The sequence below is a fragment of the Bombus fervidus genome, chromosome 12 (assembly GCF_041682495.2).
Source record: "Bombus fervidus isolate BK054 chromosome 12, iyBomFerv1, whole genome shotgun sequence".
Taxonomy (NCBI): domain Eukaryota; kingdom Metazoa; phylum Arthropoda; class Insecta; order Hymenoptera; family Apidae; genus Bombus; species Bombus fervidus.
The window spans coordinates 8,788,050-8,815,045 of record NC_091528.1 but is presented as its reverse complement, the minus strand read 5'-3'; the positions used below and the strand labels follow the sequence as shown (position 1 = coordinate 8,815,045).

Sequence of the window (26,996 nt, the reverse complement as noted above, 5' to 3'; positions counted from 1 at the left end):
GGTGAAGAGAAAAAGCTTCTCCTGACTCGTCTTTCGCTAAATTAGAAAATAGGCTCATCCTGAATGCCGTAATCATGTTTGACGTTGATGTAACTCGGGTTTAGGGCTTGTAGCAATAATTGAATGAACACGTCTCATTGATCGTAGGATTTCAAAGGAAAATGGCATCGTTACCTGAAGCGGTAGAGACTGCAGCATGGCCACGTGGGTTTGATCGTTCGTTACTACTTTGTCTCGTGTTTGGTATCGGCATCTCACGTGAAAACCTCTGCCCTGGTTCGTGATCAACTTCAGGTGCGGCTGCACCACTATAGTGTTGAAGTACTCGATACCACCGTCGTCCTATAACAAAGTTTCGACAATTTTTTTTTATTATTCAGGTTTATGAATACCATTATCCTTAAACGATAGAATATTATTCCAAATTTGATAGTCTTTGATTTTACCAAGAGTACAATTTTTCTCATTAAACTAGCTTAGTCTACCTCTGCTCCTAGCCTTAATTACTTTCCAAAATCACTGTCCAACCGCTCCAAATCAAATATTGTTCCAAATTTGATCGCTAGAATGTAGATATTTAAATAAATTCATGTTTTTATGAATACTATTATAAAAAGAAAACCTAATTAGAGATTCCATATATTTTACATGTTTCTGCTTATTATACGTATTCTATATGCACTCTTGCATCTCCAAATTTTTCATAAATACGTAAAACCATTTACGACCTACTTATCATTGATAAATTTCAACGTTTTCTAGTCTTTCAAACTGACTTGATCCACTTTTGATCCTAGCTTAAACTACTTGCCAAAACCACTTTGAACCAAAGCGCCTCCTTTATGGCAACAAACACACGAAGTAAATCAAGTAACATTATAGCGATGTTTATCTGTGTCCCCGTTTCTACACTGTACCATTATACTACGATCGTCTGGTTAGTTGTTCAAACAAGCTTGGCAAAAACGCGGTGCGTATAGGCGGGTTTCGGTGCCGGCTGTTGCAATTCTCTCGTTTACGAGCGTTTCGGTGACGCTGATCACGTTCCCCGCGACTTTCAGTCCTGTGAGCAATCCGTCTGTCCTTGCACCCCGCTAGCAAAAACCGGACCATTCTCGCTCTTCGCCTTCTCTCTTCGCTGATTCCTTCGTCTCGTTCGTTTATATCTCCGAGAAAGGAGCGGCTCCGTCATTTCTTCCCTCGGCCACGTCTACTTTGCTTTGCCAGGCCAGCTCGTTTCCCTTTCGTGCACCGCCGACCAAGTGAAATTGATTATTTATTAGTTTTCTCGATACTCTCTCGGTTGATTCACGTTTCATTCAAAGGCTCTCGCTGAAGCATATTTGAAGATTCACACTCGCTGACGAAAGTACTCGAGCAGTTCTTACGGTAGGAATGGTCTTATTAGGGCAGTTATTGTATTAGTTTCAAAATTGGAAAAAGTTAAACCATTTTATCGATTGCTTCCATCGTTTTCTTTAAATTTTGCACAGACTTTTGGCTGGAGTATGGGTGTAAGTCTCCGTTGGCGAAGTTGCCAGTTCAGTTATGGATCGTATCGATCCATAAAAGATGGGATTATTTTTAAGTGAATTTTTTAAACTTCAGGCTCCTTCGTTCCTCCGTTGTTTGATCCTTGGGCTACAGGAGGCCGCTAAGCAAACATGTAATCGCAGCTACAACGCCCACAGATAATTGTCCCTGTTCTCGAAGTACGATCATCATGGTCGTTTGATTACACTTATTGTCCGTCGTTGTAGCAGGAAGCTTTGATTGCGAATTACTCTCATTAGCCACGATTATCGTTTGCATTAATGGTAATGATCCGGCAGCCAGCATGCATGAATGCGCCAAAAGGAGTTAATCGACGTGGAAAATTAAATGGCTACTAGTAGTGACGGATTATAAAGGATAAAGGAAAGGTCTGGAATAAAAGGAACAGCCTACACAGCCTTACGAAAGTATTTGAACACTCGCAGCCACCTTTCATGAACATATTATATGTGTTATATATATATATTTTTTGAAATTTCATTGGCATTGTCATAAGATTCGACTGTTATGATTATGTTGCTACAATTTAAAACGAGTCTGCAAATATATATAAAAATTGAAAGATACCAGTTTAAGTATATTTAAAATATTTTCGATGGCTATTCATACTTTGCGTTAACTTTTTACTAAATATATGATCGAAGTAAATTTTGTTTCGTAAATTGTATATGCTTGTTTGGATTGGTATCAAATTTGATCGATAGAATCACGATGATGTTTCATTCCAGAGTTACTGAAATGTTAAAATCTTTTACATAATAGACATAACATATTCACAAAAATTTTCTGTACCAAGTGTCTAAATACTTTCGTAGTTCACTGTACTTCTAAAATATTTATGAAATATTTTTACTTTACCAGTTACTCGTCGTTTTTTAGATTCATCTTGAAACATTAACAAAGAGAATTTATTACGAGGTTATTACGAAGATTTGATCGTGGAAGAAAATATTGTGGAGGAATGACGTATATTGTGGTTTACACCGTCTAGGAGATACCTCGTGCTTCCGAGCCGCGTTGTAAATCAAGAACCACGACCTTGACAGGATCTTCCAAGCAACTCGGAGTCGTGATTGTCGTTGTCGACGCGGTATCATTATCGTCATTAACGTATTAACACACCTCGAATTAATTGTCCTATTCTCGTCCTATCTTCTCCTTGCTGGATTATTAAACCGTTAACAAAGTGTAATAAAAATGTGCGGATATCACGACAACAGAACGGATTAAGTTAGTTGAAAAAAAAGAGGATGATCATATCTTGTGGAGAGTATTAAACTTAGTCGAGGTATCCAATTAATTCTCATAATCATAGGTAACGAATATCTATGATAACATCTGGACTATATTTTATAAAATATGCCAGTTTCCATAAACCTGAATTGGTAATCGAAGAAGTTATCTCGAATTCCTAAAGCAGTTGATTAAAATGTTAATGGATTTTAATAATGGAAGAATGCTTTCTATTTATCGAAAGGAAAATGAGTATTTAGTGGTATAATTGTATACGAATATCGTGTATTTATTTTATACGATAAGTTAACGATGGAATCACTAGGAAACATTCCTTTCCAAACATTCCTCAAGATCAGTTTCTAGATCATTTCCCTTGCCTCGAACGCAGAAACAAAGCGAAAGAAACAGAGAACACAAGATTCCTTTCAAAGATCGATTTCTAGATCCATTAACGTAGATCTCGAAGATACAGTATCAGAAACAAAAAAATACGCTAATCCTTTCAAATCACATTCAAACAAATATTTTCAAAGATTCCTAGAGATCAGTTCCAAATCATCCAACCTACTTTGAACCAGAAAGCAAAGCGATCGAAACATAAAACACAAGAATCCTTTCACAGATCAATTTCTGGATCCTCTAACTCGCATGGGACCCAAAACAGAGTGACAGGAACAGAAAATACGGATATTCTTTCAAAGACCAATTGCCAAATCACCTAACTTGCGTTTTATGCTGAAAACCGAAGCAACAAAGGCTCGATATGCACGAATCCTTTCAACGACATCAAAAAACACACTTGGACTGCCATATCCGCCTTTCCCCGCGAAGTTGAACACTTTCTGTGCCGCGGAGAGAGGCAAACGTGTACGGTGCGGAGGCTGGGCGAAAATTCTCAAGGTACACCGTGTATATCGAGCAGGCAACGACCTTCGACGAAGCTCGGCGTCCGACCTCAGCAAGGATACTCGCAATCTGCAGTGCATCGGCCCGAGCCTCGTCAGATCGCTGACTTTACGTTTCACACCTACCTAGCAACGAAGGGGTATCGCATTTATGGCCAGGACAGAACCGATCCTGGACCCCTTCGTGTACTCTATTTACAGTCATGACCATGATTTCTTCGCGGTATTCATGTACACCACACCCTAAAGCCAGCCTCACCGTGTGTTGTCACACGATCCCTGGTTGGATCTAACTCAGTCGGATGAAAGTAAAAAGACTCGGATAGATCGTTTTTTAGTATTGTATTTCTTCTCCTGGTGGAGACCACCCTGGTGAACGCGATGCATTTTTACAATTTCGTATTCCTTCACGTACATTTTTCTATGATTCACCTCGACCGCGATCTTCTGTTCGTATTATCCGCATGGGAAATTCCTGATGCTCGGTTACCTTTAATTCAGTGTTTTTTGTCTGTGTTTCTTTTTTACGGTTTGTGGATGCGGTTTCTTAGATGTAAATAGGCTCTTCGAAGTCTCAGTTCATTGGTTCTTGGCAAGTATAATGTCGATTATAACTACGGTAGGACATATATCTTTTATATTTATTATTTATACATATACAGCGGAAAATTTCGAAGATCGATGCAGTCGTTCGATGGTGTAACACCATCTAAGCTTAGATCCCTATTATCATAAATTGTGAGGTTTATTACCGAAGGTCAATGCTTATGCAACGTATCTATAGTCGAGTAGTTACATCTACGTGCTTATTGCGTGAATGAGCTTATAACGATCTTCAATTAATCCCGATCCTCGTTACGTAACTGCTTACCGCTATTGATCTTCGTCTCTATTAGTAGTTTCATCGAAGATTCCTTCCTTCATAAATTTCTTTTATAGTCATCCTTGCCTGAAGGCTATTCAAAAATTCCTTAAGTCTTAAAATTCAATCTCGAAGTTTGAATAATAAAACTTGTCGTATATTATGAGATACTATCAGTCTTTAACGAAATAACGAAAGAACGAGAAAATATTCCATAATAATTCATGCATAAATGAAGATCCATCAAAGGAAGATATCAAAAGGAGAAAATCATTCGAATAATCCTGTGACGAAGCGGATAAAATAAGCAATAAAATAACCCGCAGAAATGAAGTAATATAGACACGCTAGTGAAGCGAACGAATTTATATTCTCGTAGAAAAAGCAATGGTCATTGCTTGACGCAAGTCAATATAAACGATATATTATTATTTCACTGTATATCATGTCACTGACAACGAGTCAAATAGTCTGTTTTCATATGCAGGTCGCTTAAAAATTCTTCATAATCGAATTTAGCGTATTACTTAACTTAGGCAAATTACTTAACTCGACTCAAATATTCTTCTGATTCAAACAACCCTACTTTGTTCTATGTGCGTAAGAAATTACCGATTCTTTCGTGAATAGTCAAACAGATGCAGGTACAAAGATAATATTTACTCTGGACGTAAAGCGCGAAGAGTTAAGAGTAGAATACGGGCATTCTCTCACGAAAGGATCACGGAAGAGCCATCAATTAGTGGCCGACGAAAGAAGTCTGTCGAAAGAACCTAATATATATGACTCGGTGTGGCCTTTAGTCTCCTCACAATTCGTTTCAGGCGGTTGGCGAACATCCTGGAGGAGGATGTTGAAGTTTTCGAGGTCGCCGATGTGAGGAGCCCACCTACACGAACGAGTCTCCTGCCAGGCTAGAGGAATCGCACGTTTATACACGAGCACGTACGAGCGAGAAGAGAAGGGTCGGCTTGCGTGTGGATGCCTTTATACCGCGAAGATAGGGACGGAAGAAGGATACTGGAGGGCTGGAGATGGATGAAAACGAAAAGGAAAAGGAACGAAACAAAGGAGAAGCCGCGAGGATCTTTGGAACGAACGTGGTCACGGACTGCCGATGCCTTTACACAAACACCCATGATGGACGTGTAACGTGTGCTGTACACGAGAATTGATGCTAATAGTCGGGGTTAGAGATTATTTTGCACGAGTCTCGTGCTATTATTTCGGCATCGTTTTACTTATTCCGCAATCTCGACGATATGCGATACTTTGATTGGCGACAGGTTGAAAGGAATTTTGCTACTCGTGGAAGGGTCGGAGAATTCATTATCATCTTAGAGAAACTTCAACTATAATATGGTTATTTCTTCTACGCTTTATGGACTCCATTGGTAACTATTTCATGGTAATAGCAAATGAGATTAGATTTGCCCTCATTTTCGCATCGTTTTACATATTGCTGAATCTCGAAGACATTCGGTATTTTGATAGGTGACAGGTTGTAAATGGAATGATTGAAATTTTGCTAGTCATCGAAAAGCTAGGAATAATTTGTTAATTTTATTATTAAAGAAATTTCAACTATCGGCTTGTTGAATCTCGAGAAGATTCAATACTCTGATGAATGACAAACAGGTTGAGGAGGAATTCTGCTATTCATGGGAAGCTTCGTTCGAAACCGCTACAAGATTTCTTTGCTTCAGGGAAACTCGCGTTATGGATACCTCTTCGTCTAGATTTTCCGTACTTCGGTAACATCAAAGTTAACTATTTTACGGTAACAGGAAGCCTAGTTAGATCCGTCTTCTTTGCTGGCAACACCCACTTTGACCATCGTAAAACACGCAGAGCCGTGGTATCGCGAATCCAAACGCACGGATCGACCCAAAGTCGGAATTTATTATAAAGTACCGTTGCACCGATCATACATCGTTCCGCTTCTAGCATAGAAGATGAAGCATTGTTCTCTCGTTACGTGCTCTAACGGTTCAAAAATTCTTCAAAACTATCCTCCTAGTATACCGTTGGTTTATCGCGAGACAAGGCCTCGGCCAAGTGACGAGGCAACAGGAATGACAAGAGTCGAGTTCCATCGTCGCGATGCTGGATGAGAAGTTATCAGACCGCAAGGCATCCACGGCATTCCCTTCTTGCACAGTCACGTATATCTATCGGATATTGCATCGATTTCCTCGATGATCTCTGTTCACTCAACTACAATCCCTTTTCTTCATGTAACTTCATAAGTTCCCTACAATCTGCCCTGACGGACACTCGGGAAATTGTGTTTTAGTTAAAGATAACGCGAGAGAGGATGCTGCTATTTTCATTGGACTAGCATAACCACTTACAGAATTTTGCTTTTCTAACTGGGATATGTATTAATAAATTGTTCCTGACTGTCCAAATACTATTACTAGATAGATACATTTATAAGCGATCACGTATTGGCTCGTGAAAGTATCTGAATATTTTTAATAACATATAGAACAACGATATGAAGAAAATAAAAATATATGCAATATATAAAAAATAATATTTTCAGATTGGTTTCACATTTTACCAATATAGCCATGGGAGTCGGGCTCATTATAGTGCTCATATAGTGAAATTTCAAAATGTTTTATACTATCTGTAATGCGCATACGTCAAAGATTTTTGGTTCTTTCGATGGTCAGAGACTATACGACGGAGATCATCCCATTTGGAAAGAAACAATCAAGAAACGAATTTTTCGATTGAATTATTTGCATTTAGAAATCCCATTCTATCTTGATTGGAATTGTAAATGATAATTTCCATAGAAAACGTGACGATCGGGGAGAAAGATTAATGGAATTGTTGTTAGCTGCACGAAGTCAAAGTTTAAGCGAATCATTAAACGTCTATTTCCACGTGATCGACCACCCAACGCGAGAATCTGAAACCGAGCATGCTAAAAGACGTTTTGCGTGTGAAACCGCGGAGGTGTTTCGAAGACACGCATATCTGATATTCTCAGATTGCTTCCTGGGTTATTATCCTTTAAGAAATCATGGAATCAGTATGATTTAGTTCATTCATATGCAGGCTCGATAAAATGCTGCTTGGTATTTTAAATTCGCAACAACGAACACGTTTCTCGTACGGGAAGCTGCTCAGATGTTAAATTATCTTAATATCAATCTTTATGATAGGTTAATATACCCATACACTGATATTAATTATTATTATAATTTTAAGACACTGTCTATTACAAGTATAATAAAATAACTCAACGTTTTTTTAATTCTTTAATGTCACGATTAAAATAGTAAGGAACAAAATATGAAACCGTATTGGGAAATAATTTATTCTTCTTTTACGGTGGACTTTGAGTCATCTTTCGGCCACTATGAAATTTTTCAAACAAATGACATTCGTCCCAGCTATTAGAAGATAGAACGCTACTTTCTTCCAACCTTCTATCTTTTTTCAAACTAATTTCAAGTCTGGATAAACTCCCTCGTCAGTCTCGAGGCTATTCGTCCAGGAAACTTCAAAATTTTTAAAAAGTTCCGATCTTCTCAGGCTTTGTGGCTAATAACAGGTTTCACTATATAATTTGAAAGAAGTATAACGCAAGGAATTTTTGATCAGGTGAAACGTTGTAACCGAGGATTATCATCATTATCTTGTCTGTCATGGTTGGTACAATCCCGATAAGAAAATTCGTTATCGGAGCTATGGGAAGGCATATAATGTTTATTACAACGAGAGGTTCAGGATGCGTATACCTCTTGGCCCCTGGCACGAAAAGGCCGCCGGTAGCCAGGGGTTTTATGCAAACGAACTATCAGCTGATTCATCACCACCGCCTCTTAATTATTACTATTAACGTTCCTATGACTTTCTCACCTGCGGTAGTTTCAATACCTCCCTAGCAATATTTATCACGTACTATACCTGCAATTAGAATAATTTTATAGCAGCCAGGTTGATAGGTGCCGTACCGAGAGAAAATACAAAGAGGAAGGTTGCAAGTATTCATGGTCGTGAAGATTACAGTAAAAAAGATAAAATTTATGTAAGAAGCCAGTGGCGGTTTAAAGATTAACAATTGGCCTTTTCGCCTTTAATCTATGCGCTGTACTGTGGTGCAACCGATGCATATTAATGACGCGTATAAAACACGAATGTTCTTCCACAGTTTCCGTTATCCATTTGATTCTCTGCCAAGTTGGCAAATTTCTTCCGCTGGAATTAAAGGAACTCGCCGAGTAAAGCGGCTACTTTATAAGAAAAAGGTAATAAGTATCCTTAAATTATCAGGGAAGAAGTTGGACCGATCGATATGTCGGATTCATACAAAATGACGATTAAAAGCATATGATAAAAGATAGGGGAAACTGCTTGCAAAGATTGAAAAAGAATAATGAGTTAGTAGTACCGTAATCGAAATTTTATTAAAAGAAATTTGGAGTACTTTAGGCGGAAAACTGCAGTTAAAATTTGAATCTGTATCTGAATTTGATTTACAGAATCATTTCGAAAACTATCAATGTAATAAGAGAATTCTAATAATATAAATTAATATCGAATTTGGTTGAAACGAGTTATCGATAGATGGTGGCGAATGTAAAAAAATTGCTTGTACATAATTGATGAGATTACTGTAACATTAAATATAGAAGTTTTACATAGCCAAAAATTTCAAATGGGATAATAATTCTTGAAGGTTTTAATCGTTTTCTGATGATCATTTACGTGAATTTAATTTTTTGCAAGTGTCTGCTTACTTGTGAATGGGGATATACGTTTTTCCGAGGGTGTCAGGAGTTTCGCGTAAAGTCAGCAGCAACACGGCGAGATTGCATGCCAGGAGAATGCACGCGAGCATGCACACGTAAACACCGGAGCGTGATTCTTGTCAGAGATTTATATTCACCCACAACGGCGGATATTAATTCCGTCCCTAACCCACGGGAGATTCTTATTAGCCGGAATTTACGTAACATCCACGAGAAGTTGTTCTTTCCGTGGTTCGTTCGTTCGATTAGCCACCAGGAAGCTGTTCAGTATCCTTGGAATGCACGTGGGTGTGACTGATGCACGTGAATTTTAACCCGCGAAGGTTGTGCTTGATCCGACAGATAAAAGCAAAATATTTTTCTACAAATTCTTAACTAAGCACATCGAAGTGCTTGTCGACGGAGAGTAATTGTTACTGAATACATAGTACAGTAGAGAAGTCTTAGGCTATCTACGATTGTGATTTCCTATTGGCAATAAATTATAGTTTTAGGAAGTATCTTCACACGGTGCTATATGGAAACGAGTTTTTAAATATTTCCTTCATAGTACTAGCACTACTTGTTTGTAGTTTCTTCCTGCCTGTGAGTTTTTTTTTAGAAATATTTCAATAAATAATGTTCTGGTTTACAAAATATTACACCTATACATCTATAATACACTCAAAAGATATAATCTTGTGTTAACTGAACTTATGAAAACTGAAAGACGTCAAGTCACAAATACTTATATCTTTTTTAAATAATTCTTCTTTAAGATAATTATCTCGATACATCGCATAACACGTATCAAACGTGCATTAATCATACCACTTTCATCTTGATAACAATCAACTGTTCTTTTTTCAAGCGCCCTCTCCGGTGTTGGAAAAGCAATCGCAAGTGGCCAGGATAGATCGATAAAATGGGAATTATCTGGAGATTCATCTGCGGACGTATGCAAATGGTCGAGTAGCGCATCCTCTGTGGGATTCGCCCTGCCCGTGGGCTACTTTGTCTACTTATTACGATATATCTAGCAGGCTGGAGCATTTCTCGGGTTCGACGTCCGGTCAGTTCAGGCTGCGACTGCAGCTGCAGCTGCACCGGCGTCTACGACTCCACCGCGTCTTACGCCACGCGCTACGAACTGTAATCCTTGTAAACACGATCTTCGTTGCTCTCCAGCTGACTGGATTCCCTTGACTGTGTTCGTTCAACGCTCACGAACATTTCCTGTTCACTCTTCTCTCTTTGCCAGCTTCCTTGGACTATGCTGATTTTTGATCATTCGAATCAGACAACATCCTCCGATCGTGATCTTTGATTTATTGCTTGAGTAACTACGTCTCTTTCTCGATTAATCGTTAAGTGTCTTGTATCCTCTTTTTTATATTTCTTTTGCGACAAAACCCATCATCTTCTTCGATTTAAGAAGATTTATCGTTAGTGACGTGTAGTGATCATTAAACGCCTTGTCTTTCACTCTTTCATCAACGTCTTTTGCCTTTCACATTGATAAATTCTATATTGAAAAGTACAAAAAACGATCGTGTTCATGAACAGCCATCATCAATATAATTGATATTTGACAAACACTTTTGTAATCTCTGTGAAACATGTATTTGCACTAAATATCTTGTAAGCTCTGCGTACATTTTCAAACCTTCTTCAAACTGTACCAATATAATCGTGATCGGCAGATCCCATCGCAGTGCTAATGTATTCGTTCTAATGAAATTTTGTGTCAGAAAAGGTATCTACAAATATTCGAATACTTTCGTGAGTTTGTATACATCTCACTCAAAACATCTCTCAATTTTTTAAACTGGTACCAAGTCTCGAATTTATTCTAGCGTTAATAATTTCTTGAAGAAAGATGAATAGAAGCTGAATAGAAAAAAATGTTTGATCGAGAGGGTTGAGATGTGGGAATGCGTCGATCTATCAAGTCAATGGAACTACAGTTGCAGTTCTGTCAGATGGTTACCTGCTATAAATAATTCTGATGCGATTTACGTTAGTTGCCAAACCAATAAAATGTATATAACATACATAAAGACGAACGAAGATGCGTAAAGATTCGTAATACGTCAAGTTTACTCGTCGAGCATTTTCTAAACGAGAGGAATATCTGTTTAGGAACCAATTTATCATCCATATGGCAAAGCTCATGAAAATACGAAATTTTTGGGCTGGCAAATAAGTCAGTGCGGGCCGTTCGAGCTAAGGAAATGCGGATTTTTTTAATACCTACTAATCCGCATTCCTTAGTTGTCAAACCAATAAAATGTATATAAAATACATAAAGATGTACGAAGATACGTAAAGACCCGTTCGTTATGGACCCTGTAGCCGATGATGTCATGCTGCGTATTCATGTTGGACGATGAAGGGAGCCACGTAGGACGCGTGATAAAATTCCTTTTGTCAATATTTGCTATTCATCCCGACTGTGGATCTTTGTTGCATTAGAAACAGTCATTCATAGAGGCCATGTGAAAAAGATAGATGTTTACCATACATTTTCAAGCGACGAATGCCACTTGCACGACAAGAATTTTTGTATTCCCCACGCGTACAAATTATGCGGTTATTTCGTTTGCAATTCCTTATTTTTGTTTGTATTTTATCGATAATTCCATCTTTTAACAGATCTCATACAATTTCTTCCGCGATAAGTATCTGGCAGTGCTCGTTTTTTTAAACTTGAAATAATGATAAGGTTAGGAGGAATCTTTGCACCGGAAACGGAGTTGATCTCTAGGATGGAAACTGGTGCATCGATATCACGATCCGTTTCTTTAGCCCCAATAATTGTAGTTTTCTTTTCTCATTGCATTCGAGGGAAATTCCGTGTGTTACGAGTAAATGAGGGGTTTAAAGGAAAAATGGTAGTACAAGTAACAGAACTTGTAATTTAAATCCTTTCTTATAGATGTGTATACATAGATAGATGTTATAGATAGCCATAAAAGCTTGGAAATTCAAAATAAAATCTTGCGGATAATTACATGTCGTTTTTCGTATTTATTTTGAAGAAGAAAAATAACCTCGTACCATTTTTCTACTGAGTAAATCAATTGCTAGATACAGCACAGATTAGATATCGAAGGAAACAATGTAGATTTGAAATGGCGAAAAATTCAATTGGAAGGAAGCTTAACGAAACTAATCGATTATATCGAGTCGCGTAGCTCGAACGGCAATTTCCAAAAGTGTGTCAATGAAATTCGAAGTGTGTCTGTGGAACGCGTAACAATGCAGAGTAACATAATGCGCTGCGTACGTGACACCTGCAATGACATAAAAGCGTGTTGGAAAACACGGCCAGATCATCCGTGTGGTTCTTTATGGTCTCTTGCGTAACGCGTACTAGCCTCTGCCCCTGTGACGCAGGGTATCTCATTTAATAAAGATTATTTATTTCACTTGCCTGGCACCTTGATACCTGATTAATTTGCAAAGTATTTTACAATGTTGTAGTATCGTGGACAAATGGTCTAAGAAATATCGGCTGAGCCATAAACAAAATTGCGGAAAAACCTAAGCGCCTTTAGGTGAAAAAGGTCTGAAAACTTCAATGGGCCGAACGGCCCATCAATGTGTTGTCGGTCCCTCGGTCCAATAGTTAAACGGAAAAAGAAATTAACGAACAGTCGTTACTTGGGAACCGTTAACGGCAGGTCTTACCTGAAGGGTAGAGTTGTAAAGAGTCGAGTTGTGACAGTCTTGAGCGGAGAGTCGAGTTGTGAGTCGAGTTGTGAGTGTTGTGAGTGGAGAGTCGAGTTGTGAGAAGTCGAATTGTGAAGAGTCAAGAGTTGCCGATTTGTTGTGAGTTGTGAATTGTTAATTACCCATTTAATCGTCTTAGTTATAGCACATTACTGTATTTAGTTCACGTTAAATAACCGTCGTTTCCTGTTTAATCCATCGTAAATAGATCTATCTATCAGTAAACTTATTATATAGGATAGAAATCATTGGAAACCCTAATTTCTAATATTTCTGAAAAAATAAAAATCCTATAATATTTGGAAAAAATCAAATTCGTGTGTCCAACGGTTCAACTAGACGGTGAAACGCTGTTATATCAAGGAAAACATGGAATAAAAATTGGAAAGTCTGAATTAGTCCGTAGTCAACGATCCAATGAAATTCCTGCCAATTTATTACTGAATTTCACGCGAAGAATTTTTCTTATTTATTTTCGACCGGTAAAGCGAACATTTTCGGTTAATTCTCAGAGGCAAAAGTATATTTTCCCGCGAGGTGAGTCATTTTCAGAGTCTGTGGGCACAAGGTTGTATCCTTGTCACCTGGGCGGCAGAGTATTAATTCTAATCAGTAGGTGAAAGTCGAAATGTTTGCTGGTGTGGGCGAGACAAGCCAAAACAGGTATTCTGTCGTGGGTGGTGGATTTCGCTTAAAAAGCAATCGCGATTCTGACCTCCCTCCATGGCCTTGGACCTCGCCTTTTCTGAGAAATCGAGTTCTCCCCCTGGCGACTAAAGTATCCTTCGGTCCGGAGGACCAGCTTCTTTCTAACAATTCCTTTCTTTTCCTTTCGTTTCTTCGTATCGAATAGCAGGGTGGAACATTTGAGAGCCTTCTCAAACAACAGTATATTTTAGTATTCAGAAGAAGAGAAATTCACAATATAGTGAAACAAATACGATAAAAAAGACTTATCATCGAATAAAAATCGCCTGATTTTATGGAATTTTGATTATAGACGTTCCTCGCTCGAACGTTTCCGATGACGAAACTGTTGTTTTGTAAGGATATTACAATCATTGGTTTTCTGACACAACTAACTAAAGGGTAAATGTATATTTGCTTTCAGTAAAAAGTCTTGTTAAACAGTTTGAAATATGTTGAACAAAAATTTGAGACGTGCGAGTGTCTACGTGTATTATGTGTAAAATCTATAAAAATAGAAATGTTTGCTATGAAACGGTGAGAAACCAGATTCCCTTGCTCTTGATTTTCTTTTCTCTTCTTTGTTGATACCAATTCCCTTGGTATCTAGCGGAAGCTGTAGTATCCTGATCAAGAGAGGAAACAGTTTCTGATTAGCGTACGTTCGCATGATTTAAGAAGAGTAAAGAAAAAACTATAACTTGGAATCAAGGAACTGGATCCTTGGAATAATTATCCAACCATAGGAAAGTTCTCGGGCTTGTCGGTGAGATTAATCGCGAGTAGAGTTTCCGGGAGATAGATACGATCTTATACCGCGATCTTCTTCCTTCGGATGCTGTACCTGATCGTACCGAGCATCTTCTTTTTAAGAAGAAAGCACCGTGAGTGTAAAACGCGGAAGGTGAAGGGTAAATACGAGACAGGTTAACGAAGAAAACGAAGAAAATAAGGGCAAGGTGGAGAAGAATTTTCTCTCTTTCTCTGTTGGTAGAAGAGCGAGTTAATGACTCCAGAACGCCGAGAAGTGATTTCAACGTTGTCGCTAGGCCTGCTTTCTTCTCGTTCGTCCAGTCTCCTTCATTTTCTTTCTTTAATATCCTGTCTCGTACGATTCTGTTCCTCTCCACCGTGAACACGCCTCGTTTAATTTGCTCTAGAACGCGTCCAACTGCTTCACTTTTTAACCGAATACTTCATCCGTCTCGCTGCACATGAAAATACTGGAAAATTGAAAGGCACGTAACAAAAACCTTGTCACTGTTTGTCTTTCTATTTAATAGCGTCTTTATTCCTCTTGAATATTTTCAAATGTTCATTGTGTTGCGTAATTTGTATACGCGTGTCTGTAATTATATCGTAGAAGAATTAAATCTATTTTCATTCGACAAATACAGCGCGACTCTCCAAAGTAATTTGAATACCTATCATAAAATACTTCGGCGAGCGCGTTATATATATTATACGAAACATTTTTAATTTTTATTAGCGTCATAACGAGACACGACTATCCTGGTTATACTGATAAAATTTGAAAGGAAATTGCAAGACGTTTATTGTCTACCATGATATATTCTTCCCGCACCTTCAACAAATCCTATAATATCATCCTGTTATAAAATCGGTGTCAGCAAGTTGTATTTAATCAGACAACCGGAAATCCTTAAAAAATGAACCAATATACAAGTTTGTGTTATTCTTTTCTATTCGTAAATTGCTGTAGTAGATCATTGAATCCTCTTGATTATAAGCTCCTTCTAACTTGCAACGAAGGACAGCCGAACGACACGTTGATTAAGATATACCTTGGTGATCGAGTTGGCAGGGATTTACGTTCGATTCTGTCCGACGAAGGACTCGTAAATCTAGATGGAATCCTCCCTCGTGATTATTCAGTGGCTCAATGTCCACAGGAAGTCGATCCACGGTACAACTGGTTACTTTCTATGAACAATCGTATAAAGAGTCGCACAATCGAGTTTAGAATATTCCCTATTCAAACATTGAATCGTGTCTTCGAGTTCTTCTATAAATGAAAGCCAAGTTTCATATTTACAGTGTTTCTTTCTCCAGTTCTTTGAAATGATAAATTCAAACGTCATTTTACAATTTTTTCTCGACTCGACTTAAAGTCAGAAAAGTCTACAAGAACGAACTTATCACGTTTGTCTTTCCTGATCTTCTATCTACTTTGGCTGTGAAAAAGAAATTTCTAAAACTCACATGGCAGTCAACACGTCAAATAAAGATGTCCAGAGCTGAAGAAACTCGCCTAAAGCCTAAAGCAAATGATTCTTGTGCAAAGTCTTAGCCGTTACGGTCGGAAGATAGAACCGCTGATCATTTCAGAGAAATTGGTTGATGCTTAGGGTTATCCAGATAATCGTGGTGCGACGACCTCCGGGTGTTCGGGGTCGTCGATACCTCGGCGCCAGCATTGTCCAGCGGATCAGGCTGTGGCGTCTCGTCGAGAGAGACTCGAAGAGAAGACAGTAGAAGGCTTCCTTGACGCGGAATAAAGATGGCGAGTCTCTTCAGCAAAAGAGGAGACGATGAGAGACCGGTCTCTGGGCGAAGTTGTGCAGTATCCTTGCCAGCGTTCCGAGCGTCCTCAGTCTAAAAAACTGGCCAGCAGATATGGCTGCTCGCCCTCAGTCAGAGGTCAACGAGGTTGGAGGACCTCTACTTTGATTCAATACCATAGCGACTCTTCTCTGTGTTTGTCAGTGGTTCTCACGGGCACGCCTTTTTTGCATTCACTCGTAATTAATTAATTGTTTCGAAGAATTGCAAAAATTTCTTTCTTCCTATGGGATGCGTATATGGATGCGTGTACTATAAAAAGGTGCAAATTTCACTTGTCTTATGGAGGATAGTAATTTTTTTTTTTTTTTTGTTTCTTACGAAGAACGTAATCTTGTTTCTGTATAAAAGATTCGATCAGCAGAGGGTGGATCGGTATTGTCTGATTCTTTATAAAACCCACGAACACGAGTTCACCGCAACCTGCAGGAATATTTCATGACAAGCTTCTCAGGCCGTAAGCGGACCGCGGCGCATTATTATTCGAAATACACCGCAACTGGGATAATTTTTACGACAAGGGCCGTGTTTCGATGTCGGTAGTGGACGCGTTAACAAGCAGAGTACCAGTTTAGCTCGAAAGGGTTTGAAATTGCGAACAATAGGCCATTTGACGAAGCATTCTGACCGAACGTCCTACCACCACCGGCGACCTGATCCACTCCACTGTGTGGGCAAGAAATATGCAGCTTCTTCTTCGACCCTAGAAGGCTTGCAGCCGCTGCATACGCTTGCCAGAGGTTCTCATCCCACCCCAAAAGGTCTTGCATTAACTCATTGTTTCCGCCAGAGAAAGAAAAAATTCCCTAACATGGTGTTTCATCCTCGGAGACCTGTGTTGAACGTGTCACGGGCGTTTCTCTCGATCGAAATGATCGATCATGAACGCGAGAAGTCGTTCGTTCGCGATCATTCTTTTTTTCTTCGGTCGATTATTCGCTGTAAAGCGAACTGATAACCGGAGGAGCGTGTCGAGGGCATCGAGAAAATATAACGGGTGACGTAACGGTGTTTCTATTAGGAGGGTAATACAGTGTAACAGAGAAGCTCTGTCCGGCATTAAAATTCCCCTGGTGTTTTTTTGTCGATCCGGCCTGGCCGCCATTATACCACTTAACTGCACGGCGTTGCCAGACGACTGACCTTGAAGTCAATGGTACCACCTATTCACATGGGAGTCTGATTCCTAATTAACGAATTATGAATAATTTTACGCCTACGTTGTGCTATTCCAAAAGGTCGAGGTTGACGTCAGAATTTGTCTTTCGGAGACTACAGACTCGTATTTTATGGCTTGTATTTTAAGCTTTCCATAAGCGCATACAAATTCGCCTGATTATAAGACGATATTTAACGGGTTATTTTAGACGGAAGAAATTGCAAGAATTTGTTGATAACTCGTTATGTAACGGTTGTTACGACTGACGAACAGTTAGATAGAAATACATCGTCCGAGTATCGAGATATTCATCGATAGAAAGTCGGAGTGACGAGAAAGTAGTTGTCGTCTGTATAAAAGGAAGGAAAGAAGAGGCGAATGGTTTCAGAAGAAGAGGTGAATGTCGACGATTAATTTTTACGTACCGAAGGTGCCTGGCAATTATGCATAATCGTGTGATGACCACCTTGGACCTCGAGGTACATACAATCTTTCTCACGATAATACCACACAATGTACCAGAAAATCATCCCTTGAACGAAACAGCGAATTCTTTACATTTCTTGCAAACTCTGTAACCTTCACTGCGTACCAAGAAAACAGAAACTCTCTGTGTTAGAAAACAGAATTAAGGAAGGTTGGAGGAAGAATGAGAAACTATTGGAATTTTAACGTCAGAAATAGCATTGGAAAACGGTCCTCCTTCGCTTGACACAGCGAATCCTTTGCACCTTTTGCAGTCTGAATAATCTACATCGTAAACATGTTCGTTACGAAAGGATAAAAAGAGAAATTGTAAACAAACTTAAAAAATTCCGTAGCTTTCGTTACACAAACAATAGCGTCTCAAGGAGATTTCCATAGTTCACAATACTGTTGGAGCATTAAATCTCCTCTGATTAAGGACGCTCGTAAAACGGGAAGTCGATTGATAGACAAATTTGCGACGTTCTCGAGGTGCTGTACCCCGAAGGCTCAAGATCGACGAAGAAATAGGAGAGGACTGTCGTTTAGCAAGAAAGACTGGTGGTATAAAACTCGCGTGCAATTTATAAGCCGCGGGCTACGGATTTTACGATGTAATTGGGCCTGGAGCAGGGCAATGGTGTATTCCTCTTTGTGTAACCGGTGGTTACATGTAGCTACTAGAAAGATATTATACTCTTCAGCCGTGTTATCTACCGAGCAAGGGCAACATTTGCTCGGTTAATGTTGGTTACAGAAGGATGCGCCGCTTGCCACGTAGAAAACGAATTTATCTTGAACTTTTCCAATAAAAGCAGGCTTCACCGGGTTGTTTTTCATTCGAAATTATCAGTGGCGAAGGAAATAGCTGATCGAGACTTGGAACTGATAGTCGAAGAATTTAACGATATCCTTCTTCCTGGAAATGGTAGAATATTCCAGAAATAAAACTATATTTATTTCTATGAAACATCCATCTTCAACATCGTCTATCCGTTCAATAGTCAGCTACCTGTATCATTTCCTGTACTCGAGATACGCTTATATGTGATTTCCAAAATACGTTTCTACCAATAGGACGAAGAAGATCGTTGTCTAATCATTCGTTAACTTGGACTTTATAATTACCAAGGACGTACAGATGCTTGTGACAATATCAACATTGTCTTTTATTGATATTCACTTTCTTTTATTGAAATCATAATTGTTTATGTGTAATATATTTTATATACTTAAAAGTGTTTAATATTTATTTAGAAAACAATTGGCTGAAAAATGATTCAACGAACGCAATATAGTTACATACAATGCGTGATACGGAACATCGATGGGGCAAAGGATAGCTAAGCGGGAAATGGGTTCCGTTAAACGAATGCAACGTCGACAGGAAAATGAAAAACCATTATCTCGATGTTGCTCAACGATTACCCGAGGAACGTCTGGGAAATTCTGCCTTCTGATTCAGCGAAATCGTCGACGCACCCAGTACAACAAGCGAACTCGAATCTTTTCATCCTTCCGTAATATAAAAGATTCTTTCGAAGAAGAGTGATCGCATACATGAAATGACGAGTCCTTTCTATTTTTACAACTTCAACAACCTTCGTTGCAAACAGAAACTAACAGAAAGGTTCGAGAAGAAACATAGAACTATTTCAATTTTACTCGTGCTCTCGCTGTATCTCATAAATCCTCGGTTATTTTCTCCTGCATACTTTTCTTTGGTCCCGAACGCATATTTCAATTCACCTTTCATTGGAACGCGGCTGACTCCAGGCGAAATTGAGTGCTGATATTAGCAAACGAAACACATCGTATGCCACAGAGCTTTTTTTCTCTCACAACGAACCAGTTCTGCATTTATACGTGTCAATTAAACGGATGAAGAATTACACGAGAGTCCGTGGCGTTAACCATCCAATGATTCTCGGAATGCGAATTTCCGGCGATTTAATGGTAACACAGTGGTAACTGTACGCAGTGTACGAGTCCCTATATCGTTGTACACAGTCGTTGCGACTATGTATCCGCAAGGCCATCGTCAAGGATGCCGTGTAGCAACAGGCTACTTAGAACTGGATACCGGTGAAGCTACCCATCTTACAATTTACTGCAGCTGTCGAAACCACTCTTGTTGCCCCTGTTAAGCGCCTTGTCGTTTTATCGAATGACGTATAGGTTGTATTTTTGCGAACTCGATCATACGTCCCTAGAGTCTCTTAGAGTTTCATTTGCACACGTTTTTCATTGCGGTGTTACGTTGGAAGAGAGCAAGACTGATAGGCAATTACATTCGGGGTGATGAATGATTAATTCACGGTCGATTTGTCAGCGGCGCGCATGAAAACATTTATTTCACTTGCCGTTTAATGGCTATAGTAATGGAAATAAAGTTTTAAAATTCTGTAGAACGTCCTATTGGTAGGAAATTTGAGAATAGTCTCGTAGAAGAAAGATGTTCAAATAAAATTGGACATTTTTAGTCAAAAGTTTTCGTTCCTATCTGATGTTAATATTTATAAAACGGTTCGATCGACGAAACAAAATGTTTTCTTACATGAACGCGAAATTCTTCACAATATGTGCCACGTTTAGTTTAAAGTACTACTGTACTTGTGCACGATAAAAATACACCATGGAGAACTTATGGGAAAAAGTTAATCCACGAAGATTTTATAGAAAAAGACGTAAGTGATTTTTCGAATCGTGAGAGATTTTTAACTTTACTAGAGCGTAATGTCAAGCTTTGCTTCCTCTCGCTTTTTTCAAGTATGCGGTTTTTACCGTGCGGTCTAGCTCAGTTTGAGAGCGTGAAGCATGTAATTGCAGTCTATCCCTTGGTGAAATTTCATTCGGAGCAATTTCGTTACGTGACATGGCGTAAAATTACTCGTGCTTCTTCTCAACTATACTTCTGCACCCTTAAGGATGTTAAAATTGGCAAAAAGTGAAAGATAAAGTAGAGGTTCAAAGAAACCACCTTAATGTAGAGATTCGAAGAAACCACTGCATGTGTAATACGCAGTGGCTCGCAAAAGCACTTGAACGCTTACCATAGAAAACTTTTACGTCTATATTCTATGCGCTGTAAACGTACATTTTGAAATATTATGAACACTGTAATGGGACATGACTGTCATGATTGTATTTGTCAAATCTTAAACCAATCTGAAAATGTACATAGAAATTACAAAATATTTATTGCAGGCATGTAATCAGTAAAAAATTAGTGTTCAACAGGAAATATTATTAGCGTATTAAACATATAATAAATGTTAGGTATTCTCGTAATAAATATCTTGCAATTTTTATGTATGTGCTCAGATTCGTTTCAAATTATACCAATATAATCATGATATATTATCGAATCTCGCAACAGTTCTAATGGAATTTCTAAAAGGTATTTACAAGTGTTTAAGTATTTTAACGAGTTTCGTATACGAAATGAGACACAAAATTCTGATACATTCCACCTGCTCATTTCCTGCAATTTCGCCGCTGCGTATAAGTTCGATCGAAAGTCGTACAGTGGAGCCAGCGCGAGATGAAAAAATATTTCAGTGAAGACGTTTATGTAACGTCGTCGAAAGTTTAAGACGCACAAGTCCATTTTTGTGCAGGGAAAGCAATCGATTTCGAAAGACAACTGACCGACTTAAATTGTTCCTCTGGTGATTTCGAGATACTCTTCTTCAACGAATATGGATGAGGCGATTAATGTTAACAAAATGCTAAACGTAACCTCGGTGATACCAAACAGAATGGCAAAAGTGAAAATAATCGTTGCATGACAAAGTTTATGCAAATTGATACCAAACCAAGGTAGAGATTCAATCATTGAAGAGAGATCAGATCTTTGCAAACGTGAAAGTGATTCACGAGTCTACGCAAAATACGTAAACTTGCCAAATCTTGGAAACTTCTCCTCGTTGCCGTCTCAATCGTATCGACTAAAATGACAAAAACATAAATACTCGTCGTATGACAAGATTTATGTAAATTGTTACGAAACCAAAACTCCAGTCGTTAAAGAAAGATCGTAGAAGATTAAACGTGAAAGTGAATATTAAATCAACGCGTATCAGGTGCGTAAATTTATAGAATTTTGGAAATTTCTCCTCAGCTGCATATTTTCTCTTCATCTTGCATACATTGCACGTACATTAGTTAAATACTTTTCACCCCGCGAAAATGAAGTTAGGACGTGTGCAGCATTCTAATGATGCGATTGGTGTCGAAACAAGACAAATACAGAGGCAAATACGTGGAATTATACAGAAAAGAATCGATCGGCGGACTTTTACTTTTACGAGCGTAGCGTGGGCAACTGTGGCTGCCCACAAGGTATCGTCCCACTCGCGATAGTCATTTTAAGGATCTCTCTCCTGCTGGACACGTAGCCGAAAGAGAGGATGACCTTTGCGTGTTCATAAAAAGAAACGGATGATGGCAACCTTTCGCTACCTTCCAGACTGTATTCTCCTCTCTAGATCGAATTATGCATGAGGGAACTTTCGAATGGTCAACCCTGCGGAAACAAACTCGCATATTATTTTGAAAAATATTTTTCAGAAAGAATTGCAACTTTAATATCAAAATACGTGGCACACGAGAATTTGTGCGATTCAAAAGATGATTTTCTACTACAGCCCTGTAAATATTTCAATTTTTCCGACGAAACCGTAGGATTCAGACGAAAGAAAAGGTTGCTGCACGAAAACGTTTCTCAGCAAGTTCTTGGATTACAATGTCAAAAGGAGAATTTTGAAAAAAGATGAAAATTAAAAAAGAATAAAAGTAGTTAAAATATATTACTGTGATAGAATTCTTTTTAGCAAGAAGGATTGTGAGTCGAGAATTGGCCTAAATGGGTTAAAGTGATTTCATTTCTCACAAAAAGAAAAAGACTAGAGTTCATAAACATGGCATAACAAAAAGTATAACAAATTTTCGATCCGAGAAAATGATAATTTAACGATATTTTAATCGTCTATATAGAATCTTCTGAATTACGGTAAATGTTCTTACAGTGGAATACCGATTTTTCTTGATGAATTCTCTCACGATGGTTGATTCAGTAAAAGAATAATTTAGCTGCTCTGTTCAGCCGCGAGGTTGTAGAATATCGTACGTGCTCTGGTAAGATGTATAAATGGAATAGGGAAGCTGGTGCAAATAGAGATATGATGCCATTAATGAGTAACGCAAGCTGGCAACGGTGTTATTTGCATGCTTATGCGAACATCCGATGCCGGTTTTAGCCTGCCACGGATCGGTTTACGAAACGCTCGCGGTTACATTGACTAGTGCAAGATTCTGGCCGCTCTATTCCTCTTGATTTTACTTAAAATTGGCCAGGCAAATTAGCTTTTCTGATACTTCTCCGTAATTTGACTCCGAGTTGGCAGAAACAAATATTTGAATGGAATAAAACAAGTAACTTTTTCATACACTATACTTTGGTCATTTGCGAAATTTCACGTAAATAGAAAATGGAATGTTAATCCTCTAACTGTCGTCCATAAGTCACGGGACACTTGGCAACTTTTAAACATAAACTTGTATAAATTATGTTTGCAATAGGCGTTTTGAGAACGTAGTATAGTTTAACTTTTCTTATGATACGTGCGATTGATAAGCGTTAAGTTCATTTTATAATTCCATATCTATTTATGCTTATCCTAAGTGTGCCAAACTTCCAGTAACTTATAGAGGGAAATGTACAGGTTGGTTTTACAGGAACAAAGTGTTTGCAAGATAACGGGACGCAGTATTGAAATGGTACGGAACGAAACAGTGACCTAATATGGCCAAGCTGGGCCAACGAATTCGTTGCTTACGTAATCGCTTCCAATTAAGAATCTTTCTTTGTGTGTTGGTCCACTCCATTATGTAACGTAATGAAAAAGGAATAATATATTTATCTTTATGAACTCCATTAAGCACACCTTGATGTTAAAAGTATACCTTTGAAAATCAAAGGTAACTGAAATTCTAGTACTTGCAAATTAGAATGTATATATATCAATAGTAATTTGTAATATTTTCATACTTTGAGGAAATACATATTAACGACAATTTCCTCGGATAAAATCGTGCTGACGATAATGAATTTCTTAAATAACGAAGCTCTATAATGCCTGACATTTACAAAGTTATCAATCTTGCATATCAATATTTAAAAATAAATTTTATCGTGCCATAATATTAGCTAATAAACGATAAAATTCTCTTGAATCTTTCTACCTATAATTTTGTAACTAAATTACATTTTATTAAAAATAAGCAAGTATTCGGATACTTTTAAGCGGTGGAGTAAGTAGGATATCGATGGTTGGTCGTAATAGTTTGCAAAAGCACCGGCATATCGTAAAACTGTTTATTTTACGATCCATGGAAGCGAGCGAACGAGGATCGCTATCGTCCAGGATGCCGAGAAACTGCCCACAGTCCCTTTAACGCCCACAACGATCACCAGGAATCAGCAGAGAGGTCAAAGACTCTCTGTTTTACCTTCTTCGATGCTCTTGGTGATCGTGCCGTATTCTTCTTACGAGACAAATTGTTCCCTTCGGCATCCTGGCCCTTAAATTATGCAGACCCTCGTGCACCGCACAGACATTACTATTAACCGGAACCTTTGTCCTCTTTAATCAAGCGTACCTGCTTGTAGAATAACCCTTAGGTACACTATCGTCTGCAAGTATTTCGATTCTTCCAAATTATTGCAATTAAATAAAGGTCGTTCTCTTTGTTGTTCTGAGCTGATCCTGCGGGCGAAGTCAGAGAGATCCTATACTACGATACCAAAGAAAATAAGGAATAACAAAATTTTACTGGAGGTCTTATATCTTTGAGGAAGTCAAGTTTGAAAAATTGTCAAGTATACGTGAATTCACCTAATTTTCAGCCTGCGATTTAACAAATTGTTTAATCCCGATTATGGCAAGATACAAAATAATTGAGAATAAAAAAGAAACGTCCTTTTTTATTATGACGTAAAGGGAAAATAAAAATCAACTTTTTAATCTAATTACGTTAGGTGTCCAAGTACTTTTGAACGGCAGTCTATTTCACTGAACTCTTCTTTAGAAGATGTTTATCTAGTAAGATACGATTCGGCCCAATCTCCCTGATTCTTTAATCAAAGAGGTTTCTCTTAGAGACTGAATTATCCAGACTCTGGCTTTATAAATCAAAACTAATCAGCAGCTGTCGAGAGTTTTCTTGGCCAAAAATGCGAAAGATCGATCGTGATTACGATCTTCGCCAAGTGCTTTCATCATCAATATGCCAAGCTATATTCGCTCGAGAATCCTTGCAGTTATTATCCGATGATCCATGATGCTGGATACATATGTTTAACCTTGGTGTGGAATTCTTCTGTGTTTCAATTTTAGTCTTGTTTTATCAAAGTATAATCAATATGTATCAACATTTCTTTTACGTTTTCGTTGAATCGAAGAGATTTATTAAATGACAGAGAAACAGAACTGGATGGACAGCGATTCAAATGACTCGCAAAGCTATTTCAGCCTTCCTGAATTAAAAACATACGATGCCAAACACACAGCAAAATTAAAAGTAAATAAATGTTTCGTACTACTATCGTTATATACTCATCATAGAATTCTTCCAAGAACTAGGATTAGTTTTTGCATCATTCTCTGCATAAATAGCGACGGTAAAGTCAAAAGGATTCAAGATGAGTACAGATAAGGAAAGACTAGTTCTGCCATTTGCTACGATCACATCTCGTAAATACATTCGATTAGTACGCTTCAAGTGTTCCATGAAATGTTAGACCGCACCGAGGAGCGAGAGGTTTTTCACTGTTCGATGAATATTTTATATCCCTCGAATAGTATTGTAGATTCTTATCGTGGTGAACCACAACGCTCGCAAAACCTAAGGAATCAAGCATTTCGTAAATCGATCGAGCACCGGTCAATTTCTTTTCCTCGATTTTGCATGGAACCCATTGTCTCTGGACAGGGCAACGCCCAGGAATGGTGAACACGGAAGAGATAATTATAGCGTGTCTCTTTCCGCGTTCAACTACATTCTGATTTTCTCATACCAGCTTGCGCTGAATATTTAACAAATTTCTTTTAACTGATGAAGTTAAACATACCAAACCAATTAGAAACCAAATGTATGATGTATATGTAGCATACTGGAGAGTGAAATTGTTCAAAATAGTTTGGTCGAGTATATGTTATAAACGTGTTTCTTTTTGATAAAATTCATCTCACATTTTAGTGCATTATGCGTTCTTTACAAAAATCCCTTTATATAATATCTGATAATGAGAAATTTGCTCCTCTAAGAGTTAACTCAACGTACCCCTTAACTCAGCTGTACTCTATACAATTATTTGTTGTTTTTCTATCGTTTAAAAATTTCTTTGGCCTCAGAAAATTATGGTAAAACCGTTACTAATATACATACATGATTTTTTGCTTCAATTTCATATTTAAGTTTCCCTTGATTCATTAGAAATTCCTTTATTTATCAAGACAAGAATGAGATTGGGATTTAAGAATTCGAAGGCTCGAGGACCAAACTAAAGAATTATCGGTTAAAAATCCCGAAAAAAGTCAGAATCAGTGAGTGGGTAGATGTATCTTGCGTCTTATATCTTCTGGTTGGATTGAAAATCGTGATCGGCCAGTTCATTATCGGCAAATGGTGGAAGGAGCCAGTGTTCCGTTAAGGACACCAAGAGCACGCGTTTGCATGCGCACGGTATATCGCTGACATGAGGCGTAACAGCGTTAGTCTGCTGCTGGCATACTACGTATCTCTTGCAACGCTCGTAAGAAGAAGGCCGTAAGTCCGGTCACATAACGGTCCAGTTATGGTATAGCGAGGAAGCGATCTCTCGCCTCGACACACGATTCCCTCGTTACACGAACCAGCCCTCCTCTACCACTCTGTATTTCCCTTCTTCCCTTCTTTTTTCCTTTTTTCCGCCACTCACCTTCCACACGCCACGATTCTTCTCGAGTCCATTTCTTCACACGATCAATAATATTGCAAATGTCGCAAAGTATCGA

The 26,996-nt window shown here is 38.4% G+C and overlaps 1 protein-coding gene across 1 annotated transcript in view; it reads right to left on the bottom strand.

Moving 5' to 3' along the window:
• Pio (zona pellucida domain-containing protein piopio) overlaps nt 1-26,996 on the bottom strand; it is a 68,537-nt gene that overhangs the window by 5,810 nt on the left and 35,731 nt on the right. Inside the window, exon 5 of the mRNA XM_072015011.1 lies at nt 175-342. Coding sequence (XP_071871112.1) covers nt 175-342 — 168 coding nt within the window. The remainder of the gene's footprint in view (nt 1-174; nt 343-26,996) is intronic.